Genomic DNA, 25447 nt, shown 5'->3' on the forward strand with positions numbered 1-25447 from the left:
AATAGTTGCAAAAGCTTTCCCTTTCTTTGAAAATGCCAAAAAAAATCATAATTTACCGTACCTATTTTTGGACATCGATTTTTTCATTAATTTTGCGAGGGGCAGACAACTCTTTAAAATAGTTCCAAGTACAAAAAGTTTATTTAATTGACTACACACATATTCCCAAGTTTGGTTTATGTCAGCCTCAAATTAATTTCAAAATACGTATTTAATGTACAATGTAGTCAATATCAATCAAAATTATAAAATTCACCTCGGTTATGGATGGACTACCTTAAATGCTTAATTTGAAAATTTGTAAATTATAGAAAAGGATTGGAAAAAAGATCTTTCAACTTATATGTTCCTCTCCTAGTAATAAAATGTACAACATATACAATTGTCATAGTGTTATTACATGTTACTTTTAGCTATTGATTTTATAATAATTTTATTCATAAATGTGCATTTTCAAAACGATTGTGAATATATGGTAAATAATGTTAATATACTGTATGAAATACCAATAACAAAAATAAAATTAATTATAAAATCTTCCACACTATTTAATAAAGTTTTTTACTGCTGAAAAAAATAAAACCGTTTGTATTTTGACACAAATTGTCACTACCCTTCAAATAAGTAAATATGTGTTAAGTGAAATTGTTTCCTTAAGCATATCAAAAGTAATTAAAACAGAATGTTTCTTGCATTAACAATGTATCCTTGTAACGAATTTGTTTACAGAATAATAAACAGTTTGCAAAAAATTGGTACATGTATTTAACTTTTGAATTCAAATACATTGGTATAAAGTTGCAGTGTAATCTTATTTTGTTGATCCTTTGTCACATTGCTTGATCTTTTATTGACGTTAAAGGGTATGGTCACGATTATGGTCAAAATTAATTTGTCCCTTTTTTATGTTTACAATGTTTTAGTAAGGCATTTGTAAAAGTCAAACAATATTTGAGTATCAGTCTTAAAGTTATAAACGACATGCAGAGCTCACTACTCTGTTAAGTTTTTTTGTTCACATTTTGATGCTGAAAAAAGAAATTCCAGGTTTAGACCTAATATGAATGTAACAAACGCTAGAATCTATTTATCTAGGTTCAAAACCATTTAGTCGATAGAAAATTCAGCTTAAAAAAGAAGTTTTACCGGTATATTGAGCCAATGTAAACAAAGACATAGTGTGAGTCTTGTTTACATAACAAAGACGACCAACACTCAAATTTAAGTTGATCATAAGAAATACATCACCAAAGCACACACAAAAAAAATGCTTAAACATTGGGATAAACATCACTTTAAAGAACAAGATCATGAAGATTTCTTTAAACAATGCTTGTAGACGCCACGAGCAGAAGAGATATAAATACAGTACATAAAAGCCATTTATCTAATAAACTAATTGAATTGCCAAGTTATCAATTATTTCATTATGTAAATCAATTCGAAATTTAAAAAAACAAAACACATGACAATGTTGACAAATTCGGCAATTCGATCATATTCACTGAATTTTAGTAAATTTAGTAAAATCCCTGTTCTTTCTTGGGGGTTTCAAATTGACTTTCGATTTTTGTAAAATAGTTCTTAAATGTTTCTTCCTCCATACAAGCAGTCATTTTTTTTTTTTATCAATTAAAGATAATATTTTAACGGAAATGATTTATACAAACGAAAGGCTGATATTATAAAGGAGTTTGGAATTTTGAAGTATTACACATAATCAACATCTAATGCAAAAAGTGTTACAAAATCTGGAAATGTTCTGTCTTATTTTCGGGTCCATGATTCACAGGGAGTGTTAAAAGACTATCCCTCCTTTTCTTTCGATTTCTTCCGATACTTCCTTAATTAAACACAGCCGACGTTGTAACTTTAGAACTACTGAAGATTATTTTGAAATGTTCCCTTAAAATAGATGTGGTTTTGTTTTATTTGTCCTTCAAATCGTGAAATTGATGTTCAAAAGTTGCTCAATGTGGAATCTTTGATTCAATCAAGGACTTGTGCTAAATTCATTTTTTAAATGTTCATTGTGGTCTGTTTTTCTTGTATTTTATCCCTCCATTCACAAAACACTCAAAAGTATTATATGTAATAAATGTACAAATAAAAGATTTGCAAGTGATACGAAAGCAAAATTTCTAATCTTTCATATGCAATTGTACTTATTATAAATCTTCTCGAAGGTATAAACACATTGCATTGACATATTGTTGGATAGCTGCTCGAAGTATTTCGCAAAAACAACTATAGAAAATTATGTCATTCAGTTTAAAATATCATTGCCAAAAGAAACATAAACAATGAATACAGTCTGGTGCAAAATTTAACTGCATTGTATTGTTAAACAATTTCAATGCCAAATTTACTGGGTAAAATACGGAAAAAAAACTTTCAATGCAATGAGTGCACTTTTACATTGTACAAGTAAGTCTTGTGATCTATAATACATGTACATGCATCCTAAGCTGAAACAATGCTGACTCTCGTATGCATCGTTGTCGAAACACATAGCACTGTTGGCTAATTTCCCTACCATTATTCATCAATGTTTAAAGCCTAATCATACATGGTCAAAGGATGTAGGCTCACTCTCTGTGCACTGATTGTCATGTACCTTCCATGTCAAATTTAACAGTTTTCCTGCTTGTCAGAGGCGACCACATTTGGGAAAGTCATCCGCTTGATATTATATAAGGAAACCGTGTCTGGAAGCTTTCACGAGAATTTTATCTTCCGTCAAAATCATCCAAAACTAAAGGTGAGAATATTCAAAGGAAAAAAAAGTTATATCGTTTGTAATTATTTTAAATCTGCATAAATAAAATACTTATCTTTTGAAAGAATTATATTAGTTGCAAAGGTTTAATTAAAATGAAGTTTGCGTATTTAATTGTACACTGTCGAGTTCAATGTTTTATACCTTTATTAAAACTATTATTGATATTGTTAACTCTCTATGTTAATAGTCAATTTATTTTCTTTTCCCTTCTACGCATGTCAAAACGGTTATGAATTTTTAAATATTTTCTCAAAGCTGTAAATTCAGTTGATAGAATTAAGAAAGTTGTCACTGTTTTAGCTTTTAAATAATCAGTTTTTGTGTATGAAACAATGAAATTACCAATCGTTGCTATTCCTCCTCGTTTCAGATGTCACCTTTCATGTCCCTTGTCGCACTGTTGTCTGTTGTGGTTACCCTGACCTTTGTCCAAGGTACGTGATTTGATGCTATTGCAATTTTCTTAACATACTAGTATATTCAATTAGTTTGATATGACAGTAGGACCGAAGAAATACCTCAAAATTAGTTGGTAAAATATAATTTCAAATTTTTTAAATGTTCTTAGTAACAGATGTATGCATGATTAGTTGAAGCAAAGGCAAATTGAAAAATGACACATCTTTATATTCTGAACTTTCTGAATCAATTTCTAGTTCTATATGTAGAATCATCACCTCTTGTATTTGGAACAATTTGAGATAAATATTTTTGGACACAGTTATTGTGAATCTTATACATTGTTGTAAGTTTGTATATTTTTTTCCTATCAAAAAGAGTATCCCAGTCAGTTTCCAAATAAAGAGAGGTTTTTGAGGCAATGTTAGGTAAACTTGTTACAATAAGGGCAGTAAATAAATAATATTCTTTGCAATTGATAAAGAATCTACAGAAAACAAATAAATAGGTCATTCTGCACAAGCTTGCTTTAGTGGAAAGCTATGTCTTCTATGATATCCAATTTTCTTTTATTGGTGAAAAACAAATGAAATTCTTAGTTCACGTCAAAAATCATAAAAAATAAACAAACTCTGACACAAAAGTGTCGTTATTATCTTATTTACCACCTAAACGAATTCTCATTACATCTAGAATTGGGTTTGAGTTTTATCGTACCTTCGAAATTAATGAACTTATTTCGATGATTACAACAGGCGCCATGGGATTTCCATATGTAAATAACGGTATGGGCAATATGGGCATGTTGGTGATTCCTGTCGGGCGTGCAGAGGAGCCAATGAGCCCCATGATGATTGTACCAGTCATGCTGGGAAATCAGGGATCCATGATGGCTAAGACCATGATGAACATGATGCCCAAACCCATGATGCCAATGATGCCAAACTACCCCATGCCTCAGCGCATGATGATGCCCTCCGCCGCACCTGCAATGGAGAAACCAGAAATCAAAACAGATGCAGGTATTGGGCGTTTTTTTTTTTAATTTTTAATGAATAAAACACACTTTAGTGTACAATACTTTGTTATCAAGAGATTTTGAAAACATTACAAAATAATCAGCTATCACGAAATAATTTAACAGCAAATATCTCTGAAACTATTATGGCCAAATATGGTCTCTTAATAATTTTCAATTTGATAAAAAAAAAAAATAGGGTTTTTTTGTATTTTTGTTAATTTGTAAATTTTTTTTTAACAATAAAAATGTCTTTAAAAGATTGAGTAGATTAATCATAAACAGTTGACTAACGTTTGTCTTCATTTCTTCTTTATTAGCTGGTAGACAGACCCTGGAGTTTTAAGCGTGAATTTGTTCTCCTACGTCATATTCGGATTAAACTAATTACCGGAAATAACTTTAAAATGTTTATTTATCCCAAACTAAAGTCTGTGATACTTTACGAAAAATCTAGAATAAACGTTTTTATCTTCTTACCTGATTTTCTGGTGAATGTGTTCTATAGAAAGCATTTTGTGGTTTGTTAGAAAAAATTTAAGGTTCATTTGCACGATATCCGGCAAAAGGAACCTGTTATATAGGCAATGTAAGGTTTGAGCAAACCAGTGTCAAAATGCTTAAATTGATTCTTAATACCGCCTTATTAATAAAATAATTAAAAAGATACTAAGAAAAACTTAAAACTAAAAAATATGTAAACTTATTACAAAGTTGTCTTCCCATAAGTATTTAAACATTATTTAAGGATAAAAAGTGGTCATAATACAAATTTATTTTCAACAACAATAGGAAGACAATATGAATACAATTCAAATGATAAGTAAGACCTAAAATCCTGGATTTAATATTGTTCTCTAAAGTTGCACAATATTCGCCTTCTCATGGACAATGCGAGCTTTGAAAATAACTGGCCGGAAACAGGTTGTTTTACAACAATTGGCGTCGATAAACGGCGTGTTTTTAGTACGTTGACGTGTTATAGGACACACGAAAAGAGTAAAACTAACGCATTTCCTATACCAAATTATCGTGTTAACATCTAAAAGACATAAAATGGAAGAGCGGGCGTCCTGTGTCCTCATCATTGGTACACGTGTATTCATTAGAGCTACAAGCCAAAATTGCGCAGCAGTTGCATGCAACACAATTTGTCACACGAAACAAAAAGTTTGTCAAACAAGAGAACTTGTGTTTGTGTGTCAAGGGTTTCAAACTGAATCATGTGGTGTTTAATAATTTTCTACGTTTCAGTGTTTATAAAAAAAAACAACTTTAAAAATGATTCAGAATGTCGTCATTTTTTTGTTATTCACAAACAGTACAAAAAAATTTACACGCTAATGATTTTAAAAACACGTATAAAATAAAGATAATTAATTTTTAAAAAATGAAACAGTCAATAAATATGTATTCCAAGGCGATCATTCAGCATTAGATCTCCGACAGTAAGCAGATTTGATGGACGCCTGCGAGGCCCTACAATGGGACTTAATGGGCTCATATTCCAGTGACGAGAACTCTGCTTATACTGTCTCCCAGATGTTATTTTCCAGTATTTACTTGGTGACAATGGCGATGCTCCTAACCTCAGTCTTTGACCAGGGAAACTGGAGAGAGGTCTGTACATTCTGGTATCCATTGAAAACGGAGAAATTTCACTTCTAACAGCTATACCTGAAAAAAAATGTTACATAAAGAAAGGGTGATTGTACTATACGGGTTCAAGTTTGCTTTGGCTCATTGGAGGATGACCGATTACGTCACGTGACCTTTCAGTGACAACTCAGGACAACGCTCCGATGACCTGTTGACGATCAATGACTGTCATGACAACCGTGTCACTAAGTTTTAAAGTGCCAATCAAGGGGCCAACGAACTTTTACGTCCGATGCCATTTTTAAGGGGGGTTAAGGAAAAATCATAAAATCAGTACTATTAAAGGTGTCAATGGCTTTAAATTTCGAATGGACATGTTGCAAATATCGTACGAAGGATTGGATGGTATATTTCTTTTAAGAACGCCTACCTGAAATAAGGGATATCAAGCAGACAGCTAGTATTGTCAGAATCCTCACTATGTCTAGTTTTGTTGACATGGTTTATGATATCAAACATCTACAAATGAATATTGCAAAATTATTCATTAATTGTTATCATAAAATAAAGGAAGATATTCGTTAGTTTCTTACTTAGAATAAGTAATCTTGTCATATCATATAAAATATAATGTACAATTTTGAACATGACAGACTCTTTAAAATTGACCCTTCCTAACATCGTCGAGATTTCGATAAGGATACCAGTAATGTAAATATATGCATTTCCTGAGATATATATGTATACATGCATTTTCTTTAATTCATTGACACAATCATCGTGAACAAAAATGAATTTTAAATCTAATTATTTTGTCTAAATCTATTCAAGAGAAAAACATAAAAAAATATTTTAATTCATGCAGTTCAATTCTCAATTTTACTTGAAATAGTTTAAGGAACACAGGTCTGCTTTATGGAAAAACGATGTAGAATTTTAACATTAAATGAGTTTTAGAACCTACCTGTTAATTCTTATTCTACACAGGTAATAAAACATTTTAATCGTTCACCTTTTATATAAAACAAACAAACAAATAAATTAATGATAGATGAAGAATTAATTGACATCGTTAGGCATGATATATACACTTTTTATTTCTTCGACAAAAAAAAAAACTTCGAATTTTTTTTCTTGCAATAAAATTTCTTCATCATTAGGTTTAATGTCCGCTCATTTGTCATTGACACAAAAATGAAGCATGAAAGACAATGTTGGAAGCAGGACGGTTGTTTATAAAATTCATAACATTGTTCTTTGAAATCAACAGGATTTGTGAGGTTTTTGACTCAAAACTACGCAATCTGTGTATATTTCACTTGAAACTTGCGACATTTTAACATTTTTACATTATCCAGTGTCTTTGCCTGTGATATAAGTACGTATCGATTTCGAAATATATAACCTATAACTTCAAATGACGCCAAATTGAAGCGCCAGCGGGGTTTGCTTATTAATATATAAATATTTAATCCTACGATGGTTTAGAATTATATAAATATGAGTAATAAGGAATCATTTTGAATATTATGAGGTGATAATTTCGGTCAAATCTATCATAAAGCCGTTATTGGATTTGATCACGCCCCGACCAAAATTATCACCTCATATTACTCAAAGAATGAATCCTTATTCCTTATTTGTTGACGCAAGAAAAGGATAGTTTCATCCTACCAAAAGTCCAAGGTCTTATTAAAATGGTCCTATGTCGTTTCACCATCCATCGGACACCCTTTGATTTTTCTCTTTGATAACGCATCAATTTTAGTCCTAATATAAATAAAACTTGTTGTAAAAGTTACAGGTTTTTCCCTTTCATGAGTATTGGAGAAAGATAGTGAAAATGAATAAAGCAAATTAATGAAGTGTTGAACTACTGGTATTTCAACATGGATCGGGCAATACTATCGGACAGCTATACAGTAGAGATTAAAAATAACAAAATTTTCTGGCTTTAATGTGAAAATACAGAGGTTCGGGAAAAGAAATCTAATCAATATTGCTATTCAGATTTATTTTATTTTAAATCCTCGACATATACAGTCAGGAATTAAGACTATACTTCTTCTGTTTAAAGGAATATTTATAATGAGGTGTTTTATCGTGCCAGCGCCTATATGAACGTTGGATTAAAAAGGCAGTATCCATAAAATTCGAATTTTGAATGTTTGTATCAACTATTTCTTAATTTTATATTTTACTATAGCCTACATTTAAAGTATATCACAAGGAATTGCTACCTAACATATTAATTATTAAAGAAGAAAAAAATCATGCATTGAAAACTGTCCCGTGCATGGTTAATTTGTGTCCGATCCATGGTGAAATGAATATATGGAGCAAAAATGACCTTGACATCAAAACTTACTTCTTTCTAATTTTTTAGGTAGAGGGTGCATTTTCACTAATGCACAACATTCAAATAGATCTAATGCTTTTGTGTAAAATCTTTGTTACTAAATTTTCAATGATGGTGTATTTGACCCCATTTTACGATGCCTATTATATATACATGTAAATGTTATTTCTTTGACAACGTGACTGTCAAATTGTTAATAATGATAAAATTCATTAGTTCTAATTCATGGATATACGAAACAACACATGAGCGCATGCAGATTTTTATTTTGTATATTTTTAACCAAAGTTGTTCGATCTAAGGTATGTGTCCGATACATGGTTAACATACTCTATATCCTACCGAAAGTGCAAGGTCTTGTTAAAATGGAAATTGTGCGGTTTTGAAAAAAAAACATTTTCACGGCCTCCTTGTCCCAAAATTATAAACACTGAGCTTTAGCAGAACTTTAATATATTTTTTAATGAAAAGATCCGTTGACAATGATTTATTTTGAAAAATTCCTGTAAGTTAAATTATAACTACTACAAATAAACAATCAATTAACATAGCTATTAACATAGCTATGTATCATCCATATGCCTGAATAATAAATACCCATCCCCCAAAAATGAACTTTATATATATATATTTACATTCTACTGTGTTTTTCCATTAATTTCCGTGACGTTTATATGCCTCTAAATGCAACACCTATTCACTGCGTATGAATTTACAAATAATTTACATAAGTAGTTCTCAAACAGTGATTTCTACGTTATCGGTTAAAAATGTATTTCATAAATGTTGTCAAAACACCATGCATGTTTTATAATTATTCAACAAAACAGTTGACTTTATTGTTAAAAGCAACATTTCAGTAGTAATTTTTCATGGATTATATTTTCATGCTCGTCGAACTTATCTCAACAGTCTCTGTGATAACCAGTTTAAACCGGTTTTACAAATCAGCTGTTCTTGCTGTTACTAATTTACTCCCTCTGTGATCTGCACTTTATATCGATTTATTTAAGTAAACAATTGATTTCTTCAGTAAGGAACGTAAATATAAGCATTAAATGATTCATTTTTGACGTCGTCGTGTCAATAACTGCCGTCAGGTGAGCAGACAAATTATCATAACGCGCTAACGCGCGTTATTCAATTTGTCTGCTCACCTGACGGCAGTTATTGACACGACGACGTCAAAAATAAATCATTCAATGCTATAATAAAGTAAGTTAATCCAAAGTAAACTTTATAGTCATTTTTAGGTAAATCACTTTCATTGAACAGTTATGGTACCCTTTATTTATGTCCATTTTGAGAAGTGAGTTATCAAGATCAATTCGATCATGCTTTTAAGAATTAAGACTGCTGCGAATAACACCTTGGTTTAAATCAAAACATGAATGTCACGGAATAAGAACATGTTGTTGTTTTCATTTCATCCATATGTAAACGTAATTGCTTCTAATAGTGGTTATAAATCGCAGTACTATTCGCCTTATGATAAGACTGAACAACTACAGGGTTCAAAATGAAGAGACATTAAACATTGCAGGGGTATTATGTAATTGCCTTATATATATGGATGATAAGATACTGCTATCAAAGATAATGCATTTCCACATGCAGTGTGTATTTCTGCGTAGTAAAAGGTTATCATTTCTTGGTCTCTATACCTTCTTGAAAGCAATGGAGCTGACAACGGTCTTTCTGTTGTGGGTTCTTCTCTTGGATAAAACTGCGTTCAATAGAGCAGATTTTCAGAAGAATGCTGAAGATATTAAGTCAGAGGGAGAGATAAAAGAATATTCTGAGGCGATTATACAGAAAGTTTTAGAGGAATTTAACGTTTTGAGGGAGGAAATTGCATCGATGCGCGATACCCAACATTTGATGCAAAATGAACTCGTTGTGTTTAAAGAAAAGCTGAGTGTGAGCCTTGAACAGGGGAAGAAAATGGAACAAGATAACTTGAAGCTTCGACTTGAGAACGAAAATCTTATTAAACAGATAGAAAATATAACCTTAGATAAAAATAGTCCAAACGAGCGCTTGAGGCATGTCGAGATGATGACCAAACGCAGTACGTTGAGTTCTTCTGCTGGACCGTCAACTACTTCCCCTGTAGCATTTTATGCCGTGATGAATGGCAACGACATAGCCAATATCCACAACAGTCAAGTCTTGGTGTATGATAACATCCATGTCAATTCTCTAAATGCTTATAACAAACACAACGGAAAGTTTACAGCTCCTGTAAAAGGAATATACGTTTTCTTTGCTAATGTTCTCACATTTCTAGGAAAGAAGCTGGAAGCATTAATTGTACGGAATGGCGTAAACTTCTGTAACATTTATGCTGGCGACGGAACGGGATACGGGTCTGGTTCCAATATGGCTGTGGTCGCTTTAGAAGTGGGTGATGTGGTGTGGGTCAAAGTTCACGTTCACGACCCTGGCGTTCATTTGGACGGTCCGTGGACATCGTTTTCGGGTTTTCTTCTTTATGATACATCTGAACACTGGATTCATGTAGAACCATAAATGATAAATTAAAGTTTTATTTTGTCTTGTTTTTGTTCTTCATTTTTTGGGGATTTTTTGTTTGTTTTTGTATTAGATATTTTTCTTTTTTGTTAGTTTGGTTTTTTTTTTAGGGAAGAACAAAAAATCCTGGCAATGAAAATGAATTCATTATGGTTTACTAAGTTGGTTTCAGAGGACCTTTACTTTTATAAAATTTCTGGGCGTGCATACGCTCTTCGTTGCAAAGCCTTCAATGATCGACAAGAGTATACACGAGTGAATGGTGTTTTAATCAAATGTAAATGGTATATGTACATGTATGTGAATAAAAATATTTGAAGGATTTCAGTTTTTATTATCAAATGTTTGGCTACATTTCAGAAATTGGCGAAATAGCCCACAGACTTATGAAATACAAAATGTTAATATAGGACTTGCTTATCCAGATTTATCTAGATGTGTACCTATAACCTATATTACTTCTAAATCAGACAAGACGGAACCCTGGTAAAATCAGTTCAGATTATCTACTAACAAATCGGTCAAATAATGGTTAAAGTCGACATTAAAATGTCTGCTTTACTGAATTGCATTGCAGTGGATAAAATTGTCATGGTTCGTCAAAGAGTGCCAAAGTGTTTCATGAGTGTAATTACATGTATATAACTTTCATTTTAGATCAAAGTGTTTGGTTGTACCAGAGCATCGTAGTGTATCATGTAATGCAATCATATACTAGTAAATAGTTTCATCCTTAAGCGTTAGAGTGTATCATGGTGTCATAGTTGATACTATTGTGCAATTATCATTTACTGCAGTTTAATAAATAGTTTCATTCCAAGGTGTGGAATAGTATCATAGTGGTTCATTTCATATTCTAACGTCAAAATTTACCAAAGTGGTTCGTATTGCGAGAGTGCGCCGTATGATTACAGGGGTCTATCCTTTTAAAGTGCGCGATAGTGCATTGCACTTTTAGAGAGTATCATAGTACTAGGTGTATTAAAGTGTATCATAGTCATAATTATTTGCTAAAATAAGTCACAGAAATGTTAATTGTCGTGTTGAAATGTGATATTGTGTCAACGTGTAGCAAAGTGTCTGAATTTTATAGTCAAGTAATGTGTCAAAATGTGATATCAAGTCAGAGTATATATAGGTTAAATACAAATACAAATGATGTAAGAATGTATCATAGATGTATATCATGGTGTCAGACTGCACCATTGCATCTTGTATATGTCAATGCACGTCATGGAGTTCCATAGTATTAGAGAGTAACATATATCAGAGTGTGTTGTTATGCCAGAGCATTCCATACAATCAGAATGTAAACATCAGAACCAAAGTTTGTTAAGGTAAAGTCACGGATGAACGTTTATTTTAACTCATGAATGTCAGTATTCAAACGCCATCATACTTTATATCACATACTATCTGCGCATGCTAAAACATATAAGTATTTCATTTATGAATCATTCCCTTAACATATTGTAACATACGTTATCTTAACATAGAGTCAGGGGGTTTCAGAATGTCATAGTTTTTAGAAAATCTTCTGAGCTTAATTATCAGAGTATTGTATTTTATCAATGTTCGTGAATATCAATTTTCGTAAATTAAGTAAAATTCAGTATATTTGAGGGAAAAACAAAAACTCATGATTTACATTCAAACACGTCTTTTATTAAGATATAACAATTTCATCAATATAATTTAACTCTCTCGTTCACAATCATGCATCAAAACATCATAATTTCCACACTATGCAGAATCTTAGTAATATTTACTGTAGCCGAATTTGTTCATGGCTCGTCTTGCACTTGGTGTGAAGAAATTGCCCTGCGTCATTGAACTGGACGGCATCATCATGGCTTCCATCATGGGACTAGATGTCATGGACATCATGGAGGGAGACATGGTTTCTGACATTGGGCTCGTCATTGACATCAAAGGACTGGAAGACATCATGGGGTTAGTAGATGACATGGCAGACATCATGGGGTTGGTGGATGACAAAGCAGACATCATGGGATTAGTGGATGACATAGCGGACATCATAGGATTAGTGGATGCCATGGACATCATAGGATTAGTGGATGCCATGGACATCAGAGGACTTGAGGACATCATGGGGTTTGTGAACATCATTGGGGACATCATTGACATCATGCGTCTGGAATTCATCACATTTTCTGCTAGTTTTGACATCATGGACAGTACAGTGCGCATCATGGGTGATGTCGTCATCATTTGCGTGATTACTGGCATGGATGTACCTGTCATCATGGCTAGCTGAGCGGCGTCTCTAAGGAGGGGTGTTGATGAGCCACTCATCATGGTGCTGGCCGGATTCATTGTTCCCGTCATCTCGGCGGAAGGTGACGTCATAGCATTGGCCATTGCGTTTGCCATTGCATTGGTAGCCATAGTGTTACCCATAGAGGAAGCCGGAATAATAGAGTCCTGCATAGCCATGGTGGGTTCTGACGCCATCATCGAGCCTCCCATTGGTGATGACATACGAGAGTGTTTTTCTAAATAAGTAAGAAACAAGATCTTTTTTTGAAAATAAAAATTCCCAAGTCAACTGTCAGGAAAATCTCAAGCATAAAATTCTTTCCAACCAAAATAATGGTACAAAAGTGGTAAACGTACTGTAATATTTTATGGATTTTGGAATGGCTTCACCACAGCATACAAGTGCAAAAAGCAGAGCCAGAGTTTGAGATCTCATCTGCAAAAAAATAAATCAATGTTATTTTTTTTAAAATACCATAAAATAATGAATTATGATATTTAGTGGCAAAATAGTAAAAAGAACCGCAAAGAAACAGAACAATTTAAACACTTAATAGACATATATATCTTACCCTGAATGGTTATTCTAGATCTGTAGAAAAGACTGGAATAAGAGGTTTATGCTTATGTCCTGAAGTGGCCTGCTTTATATACTTTTTTTACAAATTATGTCACTGTGGACAGAGCAAAACGGCCGGGCGACACTGGAGATGGATAAACTTTGATCGCTTATTGATGTGTGATGGACTGTTACATGGACTGTCAGGTCGCTCGTTATTCTCATAAATTATAGCAATAATTCCGGAATCTTCACACGGTTTTTAATCGGATGATCAGAGGATTTGAATTCGATGTTCAATTAGGTATATTACTAGTCGATTTTTATTGGTGCTATGAATCTTTCGTTATGAATAGCTTTTGTTTTTGTTGGTTTTTCGGTAATAAAATTACGTTAGACAAATATTTTACGTAGAAGAAAAAATGAACTATTTGATTTTTATTACTAATTTGACCTTTTTATCTTGCAACCAAGGTGCATGTAGTCTATGAGAAGTACTTGTAAGAAATATATACGCAAGATTGTATAAATGCAGTAAGTAAGAAAGAGTGGTGCGCCTTGGATGAGAAAAAAATATACATGTGTACATAAATTTCATTATTTGATAAGTGTATTATTATTACAAATGTGTAGCATTAACTCTGTTATGCAAACAGTGTGTATTTCAAATTGTTTTTTCTGGCCTTTTTTTTTCATTCTCAGATTAAATGTTCCATTGATTTTGAACTAACTGAAACATGAATTTAAAACATTCAAATCTGATACAGTTCCAGCACAATGCTCTCTCTATCTTTGCTCTTTCTCTCTCTCTCTCTCTCTCTCTCTCTCTCTCTCTCTCTCTCTCTCTCTCTGTGAAAATAAAATAATTCAATGATTCGAAATATGTTTGTTGTTTGTTAATTCTTAATATATATAGTTATATGGAATATCATAGAATACTAGTACTAATATACTTAAAACAGAATTAAACTATGGTACTGTGGTTTCATAAATATTCGTTGAATACCAATTTTCGTGGATTTCGTTGTTAAGTTGATCCACGAAATTTAATGTTCATTGAAGTGCAATTTCTATTAACATGTTTTATTGATAGGGACATTGGCCACGAATTTACGTATCCTTGAAACTGTGATGTTCACTTTATCCACGAAATTTTATACCCTTGAATATTAATGAAACCACAGTATCGTGTCGTTTTACAAAGATATAACTTACGTTTTTTTTTGGGTTTTTTTTTTATTAGTTTACTTGTCAAAGAAAGATATAACATTTGAAAAGTGAAAATTTGTGTAAAACTTTTGACAGCTAATTGAAAGACTTAACCCTTGAGGCATGTAATACTGTTCGCTATGAAACATCTAATTAAGCCAATGTAATTTTGAATTATCAATTAGTAATATAAACAAAATCATATAATATTTCTACACATTTTCCAATACAATATTTAAATCTCGGATATATAAGAGTGGTTCAAAAAATTGATGTGGGATAGACATCGTTGATAAAGCAATCATACACATATGTACGTGTTAGGTATAACGTTATCTATACATGTCTATAATCAAAACAATATGGCCCGCAATTTTCATTTCTAAATTTTTAATGCGAAATGTAGTCATTTTTAAACAACTACAATCATGATTTTTTTGCTCACCTGAGCTCAAGTGAGCTATTCTGATCACATTTTGTCTGTCGTGTTTGTCTGTCCGTCTGTCTGTCTGTAAACTTTTCAAATTTTTAACATCTTCTCAAGAACCACTGGGCCAATTTCAACCAAACTTGGCACAAAGCATCCTTAGCCTAAGGGGATTTAAAGTTGTGAAAATTAAGGATCACGCCTTTTTGCAAAGGGAGATAATTAGGAATTTATGAAAATTTTCGAGAAATTTTCAAAAATCTTCTTCTCACGAATCTTAAGACCAGGAAAGCTGAAATTTGTGTGGAAGCATTCTCAGGTAGTGTAGATTCAAAATCATGACCCTCGGGGTAGGGTGGGGCCACAGTGGGGGGTTAAAGTTTAACATAGGAATATATAGAGTAAATCTTTAAAAATTTTCTCAGAAACTAATCAGCCAGGAAAGCTGAAACTTGTGTGGAAGCATCCTCAGGTAGTGTAGATTCAAAGTTGTGAAAACAGTGATCCCCTGGGGTAGGGTGGGGCCACAATGGGGGGTCGAAGTTTAACATAGGAATATATAGAGTTAATCTTAAAAAATCTTCTCAGAAACTAATCAGCCAGGAAAGCTGATTCAAAGTTGTGAAAATCATGATCCCCGGGGGTAAGGTGGGGCCACAATGGGGGGTCGAAGTTTAACATAGGAATATATAGAGTAAATCTCTAAAACTTTTCTCTGAAACTAATCAGCCAGGAAAGCTGAAACTTGTGTGGAAGCATCCTCAGGTAGTGCAGATTCAAAGTTGTGAAAATCATGATCCCCGGGGGTAAGGTGGGGCCACAATGGGGAGTCGAAGTTTAACATAGGAATATATAGAGTAAATCTTTAAAAATCTTCTCAGAAACTAATCAGCCAGGAAAGTTTAAACTTGTGTGGAAGCATCCTCAGGTAGGTACAAATAGGAACAAATAGAGTAAATCTTTAAAAATCTTCTTCTCAAAAACTATTCAGCCAGGAAAGCTGAAACTTGTGTGGAAGCATCCTCAGGTAGTGTAGATTCAAAGATGTAAAAATAATGACACCCCCGGGAGTAGGGTGGGGCCACAATGGATGGGGGGGTCAAAGTTTTTTCATAGGAATATGTAGAGTAAATCTTTAAAAATCTTCTTCTCAGAAACTAGATCAGCCAGATGATTCTTTATAATTGTTAAGACGTTGGCCCCAGGACAATTCTTCGGCCTCACAAGAAGGTTCAGAGTTTGATGTAGGTTTACTAGTATATCCCATATATAAACAATTGTTAAGGATCTTTTTGAGAACTGCAATACTCAACATGTGATATGACTATAAACTTTTCCTGTTAGAAAAAGAATGAGGAAAAATGAAAAGAAAAAGAAAAAGGACGAATGATTATAAACATAAGAATATCCAGGGGAAAAATGGATTTTATATATTTTATCATACCTATTGCTCCTCAGGTGAGCGATGCGGCCCATGGGCCTCTTGTTTATCTAAAAGGTGGCTCCCATCAGCCACGCACCTCCCTTCACTTGCCTATTCGCTAATTTAGTGTTTCGGCGGTGTGATACGAGGTAAATGAGAAATAAATGGTTTTCCAAAAAGAATCGGTTTTTAATTTAGGTATTCCTTTTTTATATTTTTCGATCAAATAATGGTTAAAGTCGACATTAAAATGTCTGCTTTACTGATCGTAAAGTGCATTGCCCTGGATAAAAATTTTATGGTTCGTCAAAATGTATCAAAAGAGTGCCTTAGTTTTTCATGTGTGTAATTAAATGTACATAACTTTCATTTTAGATCAAAACGTGCAGTTGTACCAGAGCATCATAGTTTATCATGTAGTGCAATCGTATGCTAATAAATAGTTTCATCCTTGAGCGTTAGAATGTATCATGGTGTCATAGTGTGTACTATAGTGTGTGTGAATATATATATACATATATATATATATATATATATATATATATATATATATATATATATATATATATATATATATATATATATATATATATATATATAGTTTGATTGAATACCGAATTGTCCACGGATTTCTCTCCGGTTATTTTTTCCCAATCATGATATTTTCCCCAAATCACGATATTTTTCTGGATAATTACATTTTTACCGATATGACATCGGGTTTGACCGGTCAACAGAGGATGCTTACTCCTCCAAGGCACCTAATCCTACCTCTATCTATTTGGCGGTCCGTGTTGCTCTGCTTTGAATTTGTATTTCGTTTTATGGATTTTCAGATGGTTCACGGTTTGTTATTGTCATTTTTTCATAGTGCAATTATCATTTAGTGCAGTTTGATTAATAGTTTCATCCCTTATCTTTATGGTCAAGGTGTGCCATACTGTCTCATAGTGGTCAATGTGTCAAAGTACATCTCATGGAGTTTCTTAATAATATTAGAGTGTAGCATATGTCAGAATGTGTTGTTATGCCAGAATATTCAATGCAATCAGAATGTTAACATTAGATCCAAAGTGTGTTAACGTTAAGTCACGGATGCTGGTTGTTTTTAAATCATGAATTTCAGCACTCAAACGCCATCCTACTTTTTTATCACCTTTTATCTGTGCATACTCAAAACAAGTAATTCATTCATTAAATCATCCTCTTAACATACTTTAACATAATTTATCCTAACAAAGAGGGTTTCAGAATGCTGTAGTTTTTTAGAAAATTCTTAGAGTGTAATACTCAGAATACTGTGGTTTTATGAATATTTGTGTATATAATTTTTTGTGATTTTAGTCATATTTAGTATAGTTGAGGGAAAAACAAAAAATCATACTTTACATTCAAACACGATTTTTATTAAAATACTGTCGAATAACAAATTCATCAATATAATTTAACTCTCTCATTCACAATCATACATCAAAACATTATCATTTCTACAATGTCAGCAGAATCTTAGTAATATTTACTGTAGCCGAATTTGTTCATGGCTCGTCTTGCGCTTGGTGTGAAGAAATTGCCCTGCATCATTGAACTGGACGGCATCATCATGGAAGGAGACATGGGACTAGATGTCATGGACATCATGGAAGGAGACATGGTTTCTGACATGGGGCTCATCATTGACATCAATGGACTAGTAGACATCATGGGGTTAGTTGATGACATTGCAGACATCATGGGGTTGGTGGATGACATAGCAGACATCATGGGATTAGTGGATGACATAGCAGACATCATGGGATTAGTGGATGCCATAGACATCAGAGGACTTGAAGACATCATAGGGTTTGTGGACATCATTGGGGACATCATTGACATCATGCGTCTGGAATTCATCACATTTTCTGCTAGTTTTGACATCATGGACAGTACGGTGCGCATCATGGGTGATGTTGTCATCATTTGTGTGATCATGGGCATAGATGTACCTGTCATCATAGCTAGCTGAGTGGCGTCTCTAAGGAGGGGTGTTGTGGAGCCACTCATCATGGCACTGGCCGGATTCATTGTTCCCGTCATCTCGGCGGAAGGTGACGTCATAGCATTGGCCATTGCGTTTGCCATTGCATTGGTAGCCATATTGTTACCCATAGAGGATGCCGGAATAATAGAGTCCTGCATAGCCATGGTGGGTTCTGACGCCATCATCGAGCCTCCCATTGGTGATGACATACGAGAGTGTTTTTCTAAATAAGTAAGAAACAAGAACTTTTTTGTAAAAAAAAATTCCCAAGTCAACTGTCAGGTAAATCGCAAGCATAAAATTCTTTCCAACCAAAATAATTGAACAAAAGTGGTAAACGTACTGTAATATTTCATGGATTTTGGAATGGCTTCACCACAGCATACTAGTGCAAAAAGCAGAGCCAGTGTTTGGGATCTCATCTGCAAAAGAAAAATCAACGCTAATATTCCTTTAAAATACCATTAAATAATGAATTATTATTTTTAGTGGCAAAATAGTAAAATGAACCGAAAAAAAGGAACAGAACAATACCAAAACTTATTGCACATGTATCTCTTACCTTGAATGGCTATTCTAGATCTGTAAAAGAGACTGGAATAGGAGGTTTATGATTTTGTCCTGAAGTGGCCTGCTTTATATACTTTTTTACAAATTATGTCACAGTGGACAGAGCAAAACGGCTGGGCGACACTGGAGATGGATAAACTTTGATCGCTTATTGATGTGTGATGGACTGTTACATGGACTGTCAGATCGTTCGTTATTCTCATAAATTATAGCAATAATTCTGGAATCTTCACACGGTTTTTAATCTGATGATCAGAAGATTTGAATTCTATGTTCAATTAGGTATATTACCAGTCGATTTTTTATTAGTGTTATGAATCTTTCGTTATGAATAGCTTTTGTTTTTGTTGGTTTTTCGGTAATAAAAAAACTACGTTAGACAAATGTTTTACGTAGAAGAAAAAATAAATTATTTGATTTTTATTACTAATTTGACCTCATTTTTATCTTTCGACCAAGGTGCATGTAGTATATGGGAAGTACTTGTAAGAAATATGTACGGAAGATTGTATAAGCTGTAAAAAAAAATGTTGCGCTTTGGATTAGAATATACATGTATATATGTAAATTTCTTTCATTGATATTATTAGTACTATTATGTAAGATTAACTCTGCTATGCAAACAGTGTTTACTTCAAACTGTGTTTGATCATTTTGGGCCTTATTTTCATTCTCAAGCTAAATGTTCCATTGATTTTGAATTAACTTGAACGTAATTTAAGTAAACATTCAAATATAATATAGTTCCTGTATAATGATCTCTCTCTCTCTCTCTCTCTCTCTCTCTCTCTCTCTCTCTCTCTCTCTCTAGCTCTCTCGTCTTATTACAAAGATTTAACATACGTTTGTTTAGTTTACTTGTCAAAGATAGATATAACATTTGAAAAGTGAAAATTTGTGTAAAACTTTTGACAGCTAATTGAAGGACTTAACCCTTGGGACATGGAATATTGTTCGCTATGATACATCGAAACCAATGTAATTTTGAATTATCAATAAGTAAATATAAACAAATTAATAAAATATTTATGCATATTTTCCAATACAATGTTTAAATCTTAATGTGGAAATAGTTCTCATATATCGGGTGTATAAGATCGGTTCTAAAAATTGTTGTGGGATACACATCGTTAATAAGGCAAGCGTTAACATATATATGTAAGTGTTAGGTATAACGTTAGAGAAAACGTATCTACATTTCTATATTTAAATCAATATGACCTTCAATTTTCATATCTAAATTTCTTAATGTGAAATGTAGTAATTTTAAAACAACTATAATAATGAAAAAAAAGATCATTCTTATAAACTTCCGTTATTCGTATTTTTGTTGGAAAAGCTCGTAAGAGGTCCTGATTGAAGCAAAGTTATACATTTGTCCTGTAAAAAGTTTTTATTAATGGATAGTTCTCTGTAATGATTATCATTTTAATTAACTTATTGCCGTTGATGTTTCAGTTACATGCAGAATTATAGTAGGTTTTTGTACCAAGATAAAATTCTACAAATACAGCTCGTGTACGTTGCTCTAAATTATCTATATAATGCCATTATGATAAAATCACGTTTGATTTACCGCGGTCGATTATTTATTTTATTCCTTACATGTAAGCCTTCACTTTAGAGTTGTTCATGTGTTTGGATCCATATTCTAGACATTAAGCTACATTGACCATCTGTTACGAGAACTAACTCTTACTGGATAAAGTACAGTAAAATTTTCAAGTTAAAAAAGAATTTATCGCAAACTAGATTAAGACTGTATGTATATCAGTATACATTTCAATGATAAAACTGCTATTTCACTATAAAAGTTTTTTTTCTGTTTAAAACCTCAAATTTCCTACACATAATCCAATCTTTCATTGTAACCTCTTCTACAATATATTTTTGAACTTGAGCTACTCAATTTACAAATTAAATCGAATGTTGAAGACTGTAGTGTTTGACAGTTACTGTATTTTTTGTGTCATTTAAAAAATATTTAACTATCTAGAACATTTAATGAATTTCAAGTATATAATTGAAAAAGAAAAACAAGCACGTACATATTACTAGTATTCTACATTATAAATTTGATCTCTTAATAAATGCTTTACAGTGATTATCGTGTATGTATATGTACATATTAATCGCAAAATCCTTTTGAAATATTATGAGGCAGAGACACCCGGGTTACATGATTAATTAGGCAGATTTGGTATCATCTGTGCTATGTTGTAAACAGGGCTATATAAAGGTATACCTTTTATAAATAGCATATAGCATTTGGCTATATGTCGCTAACAGATGACATAAACATATTGTAACTGCTCACCCCCGAATGTTCAATTTATCAGATATCTCCGTTTCTTTAATACTGTACGTTATTCTAGCCCAACTGTATTTAATTTTTCCGGAAAATGATTCAATGTATAGTATTTGTAGGTTGTCAGATCATAGAAATAAGAATTATGTGAGTAAAAAAGTATGTAAAAACCTTCACATGTATATTTTTGTGTAAATTACCCAATGCAAGAAAGTGCTATTCATTAATATACAAGAGTTTTATTTAAATTTGTCACATTTATTAGCATATAAATGCACAAAATAAATAATGCAAAAATAGATAAATGAAATTATGATTCAAAACGAAATGGAATGATTCTTGTCTTTTTCGAAGAAACATCACCAGAATGTTCAAAAATAGCTCGATCCGAAGAATCTGCTCATTGGGTACGAGGCGAGTCTGGTTTGACCAACCGCTTCCATCATCGCGGAACTGAGTACTTCGTCCGCACTGGGAAATCGTAAAGCGGCGGTGGTTTCAGAATTAGCTGCTGGCGTCATTGCACCACCCATCATGGCGTTGTTGTTACCCGTCTTTGTTGCAATTGGTTGCGTCATAGAAGTCATCAATCTTCTGGACGTGGATGAAATCATTGGATTATTACTCTGAGCCATCACTGAATTTGTCAACATAGACATTATACTGCTCATTGTAGATATGAAAGGATCTGTTGAGGCTGTTGAAGAAGACATCATTGGATTCACTGATAGGTTATTGGGCATCAGAGATGCAGTGGATTGTCTAGGATTGGCAATGTTGTTCCGTAACGGTGACATATCATTTCGGACTGAGTTAGCCATGGTTGAAAGGATGCTGCGCTGCACTGGGCTGTTTGCCATTGACATGACGCTAGCTACGGGCATTCCTGTTGCCATGGCAACGGTTCCAGCGTCAGTGATGGCGGATGATGGGAATAATGCAGAATCCATACGCATGCGAGGCAATGAATTGCCTGTCATCCATTTCTTCTTGTAGACTTTTGATGGAGGAAAATAATAAACTGAAAAAAGAAAAGTATAAAATGATCAGCAAACTTGATACATTCTTTTTTTCGTAAAATAAAATCGATGTACTGATATGAAGATCATTTTCACTAAGTATCAAAATGAATATAACATTACCTTTGTAAGTTGCATCAATACAATTGATGCCCAAAAGCATAAAGAGTAAACACATTTTGGATTTCATTTTGACTTAAGAATAATTGGTCTTTGCTAAAAACCACTAAATCAAGTTCTCTCTGTTCTCTGATATCTTTTGTTTTCAAAATCATCATCTAGATTCTTATATATTTCCTGAAAACTATGCATCATTGATCCCAAAACCAAGATGAATTGACAAGTGGTCAACTGTACTTGTGTGTCCCTGTTTCGGACCTCTCAAACTCTTTGTCCTGTCCTTAACTGTTTATTTGCCGTATACTTTATCTACATACATCATAGTCTATTCAATGTTCGAATGGGACCCATTCCGACATTTATTAGTTGTTTATTGTTTTCATGTCAGGAATGTTATAAATCAATGAAAAGTATATGGTCATTTGTAAATTTTATGGTTTATCATTGTGTAAAAAAAAGGGGGTAATCAATTACAGTTGTACGGTATATAATAAGATTAAATTTCAAATTACTGATTTGATCGGTGACATTTCTGCTAATCACGACGATGCCATTTCATTTCGTCTAATGGCTGTCCTGTGGGTTCTTCTCGTGTTACAAATTGGTTCTTTATCATGGTGCTACAGTTACAGTAAGTCGCTGGGATATCGTCTTCTGTTACTAAGCAAATGAATGGATATAAATCATTTAAGTATTGTGACTGTTGTTTGTATCTTATTTGCAGACGACGGCAATGCAGAGAACACACTGAGCATGCCTGAATCAAGCATTGGCAACCTACTGATGCCAGCAGACCTGTTGCAGAAGGCGGCCATTCTTCCCGCCAAAACTCAAATCTTCCAAGCCAACATCAACTCTGACGAGGCGTTGTCTCTGATGGCGGATCTTTTCTACCCCAAGGACTTCACGATGACCTCCCTCACCACCATTATCATCGACCATCGTCAGTCCATCCCCAAGCTCTTCCCGAAAAAGCTTGCTGTCCCAGGAGCTAAACAGTTCGCTTTAGGAGGTACGTGTTCCTAATTGTACATCAAATCGATATATCGCTGCAGTTATTGAATAAGTTCAACATCATATATACACCTTATGCCCTGGGTTTGTTTTTTCGCATGTTATAAGCGACTTTAAATATAGTAAATAATATCTGACATAATATCTGCGAATTAACTATTGTATTTTTTGCAAAAAACTGAATAAACAGATACACGTTTTTATTGTGTTGCACCCGTTTTATTTTATCATTTAAAAAAAATTATTTTCTTTATAATGTAGATGACCAGTGACCTGAAAGACGTATGATGAGAAGACATTCTATTTATTTTATTATCTGTGATATTAAAGAAGTAAGCACTCCTTTCAATACTTGTTTGTTGTTGTGTTTTTAATTTGAATATATTTCTAAATTTTACATACTAGGACAAAGATTCTGGCGTAAATCAGCTACAAATTTAAAATAAAAAATATATCTGTATTTTTCAAAAAAGGCGCTTAAATGATTTCACATGATTGAATAAGTGAATTGAAGAAATTAGGGAAAATGCGTTTTCTGAAAAAAACACACACATCTCCATAAGATTGCAAACTTTTTCAGGGTTTTATGCCACAAAGTATATGCGGGGATGGTTCGGGGGGGGGGGGGGGTATTTCTTTTATATTAAAGTATGTCAACCATTGTGCAGTGCAAAACTTCTTATCTAAGCAAACCGCAAGGTAAATAGTTGGCAGAAAATAAAGTATTCGTAAAATTCAGAAAATTTTTCATGTTTACAGTAAGACAGGCCAAAAGAACTGTTATAGTTCATAATTAAAATAACGCTTAGTTTGAAATTCATTAAGAATTTTTAAAAGTTACTCTAAACAAGTTACATAATCTAATCTAAATACAGATTTCGTATCTGCAGAAAACCGAAAGTAGCAATTCTAACGAATATATATCAACTGGTGTTAAAGTTCGAATTTTTAAAACGTTTATAATAACATAAAAAAGACTGTAAAGATATTATGAAAAGTTTTTATTGATAAATGTTTAAAATTTCTAACAAACATGGCAAAAAAAAATTTCAAAACCCCAAATATTTTGAAGAAGTAAGTTTTTTATTTGTATGACAAGCATATCATTTGTAAACTCCATAAAAGCAATACAGGTATTTAGTAAGCAATGACAATACTATAAGCGGTGTGTTCCCGTTTTGCACACATTTGATAATTGGGTATAGAACAATAGGTGTGAATTGTGTTGTGATAGCAATTATAGTCTGCTTTCAGTCAAAGATTTTACCTGGATTTTTACTTGTGTTTTATCATTCATTTATCAGCGCCATGAAACAAGAAGAATATAGATATTTTTTTGTGTTTTAGACTTATAACTATCACCATTTTTTTCATTTGATAAAATAAAGATCAAATTAATATTTTTAGTCTTAAATTTCCGCTCACTGATAAGAAAAATAAGGATTAGATGATTTGCATTGACTTTTACATTTTTGCCCATTTACTTTAAATATAAAACTCGATGAACTGAGGAAAAATTGCTGGTCCCGGGCCAATTGGAAGCTGATTCAGTGGAAAATTATATGATAAAGGGGAAACTACACGGACAGTCATATGGGGTACTCTGTGTCTCTTTTTACAACTTACATTGTAGCTGCAAAATATGTAAATCGCATGTTTATAATTGGTTGTTTGGTATCAACAGAAAGATTATTATGAAAAGAAACAGACCTTTATCACAAAATATTTCAATCTTCGAAGTAGCAGCCTTGACAGTAGATCTTATGATCGACATCACCGCTTTAGTATATTGCGGGTCACTTTTCTGGA

The 25447-nt window shown here is 32.9% G+C and overlaps 6 protein-coding genes across 6 annotated transcripts; 3 read left to right on the forward strand and 3 right to left on the reverse strand.

Moving 5' to 3' along the window:
• Positions 1–2617: 2617 nt before the first annotated feature.
• Positions 2618–4683, forward strand: LOC105335592 (uncharacterized). Its single transcript, XM_011439549.4, has 4 exons — positions 2618–2761; positions 3153–3216; positions 3937–4203; positions 4520–4683. Exons 2-4 carry the CDS (start codon positions 3153–3155, stop codon positions 4543–4545), a joined length of 357 nt encoding a protein of 118 aa, XP_011437851.2. The 5' UTR covers positions 2618–2761; the 3' UTR covers positions 4546–4683.
• A 5151-nt stretch (positions 4684–9834) lies between these two features.
• LOC105335594 (multimerin-2) lies at positions 9835–10689 on the forward strand. Its single transcript, XM_011439551.4, has one exon. It carries the CDS (start codon positions 9835–9837, stop codon positions 10687–10689), a length of 855 nt encoding a protein of 284 aa, XP_011437853.3.
• A 1646-nt stretch (positions 10690–12335) lies between these two features.
• On the reverse strand, positions 12336–13814 carry LOC105335595 (uncharacterized). Its single transcript, XM_011439552.4, has 3 exons — positions 13545–13814; positions 13330–13408; positions 12336–13208 (listed from the first exon to the last, which is right to left on the reverse strand). The coding sequence occupies exons 2-3, from the start codon at positions 13406–13408 to the stop codon at positions 12448–12450; spliced, it is 840 nt and encodes a 279-aa protein (XP_011437854.3). The 5' UTR covers positions 13545–13814; the 3' UTR covers positions 12336–12447.
• Positions 13815–17983: 4169 nt separating this feature from the next.
• LOC117692615 (uncharacterized) lies at positions 17984–19206 on the reverse strand. The gene is made up of 3 exons (XM_034481127.2): positions 19170–19206; positions 18951–19029; positions 17984–18830 (listed from the first exon to the last, which is right to left on the reverse strand). Exons 2-3 carry the CDS (start codon positions 19027–19029, stop codon positions 18097–18099), a joined length of 813 nt encoding a protein of 270 aa, XP_034337018.2. The 5' UTR covers positions 19170–19206; the 3' UTR covers positions 17984–18096.
• Positions 19207–21742: 2536 nt separating this feature from the next.
• Positions 21743–23273, reverse strand: LOC136273347 (uncharacterized). The gene is made up of 2 exons (XM_066077773.1): positions 22628–23273; positions 21743–22506 (listed from the first exon to the last, which is right to left on the reverse strand). Exons 1-2 carry the CDS (start codon positions 22692–22694, stop codon positions 21857–21859), a joined length of 717 nt encoding a protein of 238 aa, XP_065933845.1. The 5' UTR covers positions 22695–23273; the 3' UTR covers positions 21743–21856.
• Positions 23152–23987, forward strand: LOC105335597 (uncharacterized). Its single transcript, XM_011439554.4, has 3 exons — positions 23152–23255; positions 23349–23636; positions 23900–23987. The coding sequence occupies exons 1-3, from the start codon at positions 23192–23194 to the stop codon at positions 23908–23910; spliced, it is 363 nt and encodes a 120-aa protein (XP_011437856.3). The 5' UTR covers positions 23152–23191; the 3' UTR covers positions 23911–23987.
• The last annotated feature ends 1460 nt before the right edge of the window (positions 23988–25447 follow it).

The sequence above is a fragment of the Magallana gigas genome, chromosome 3 (assembly GCF_963853765.1).
Source record: "Magallana gigas chromosome 3, xbMagGiga1.1, whole genome shotgun sequence".
Lineage (NCBI taxonomy): Eukaryota > Metazoa > Mollusca > Bivalvia > Ostreida > Ostreidae > Magallana > Magallana gigas.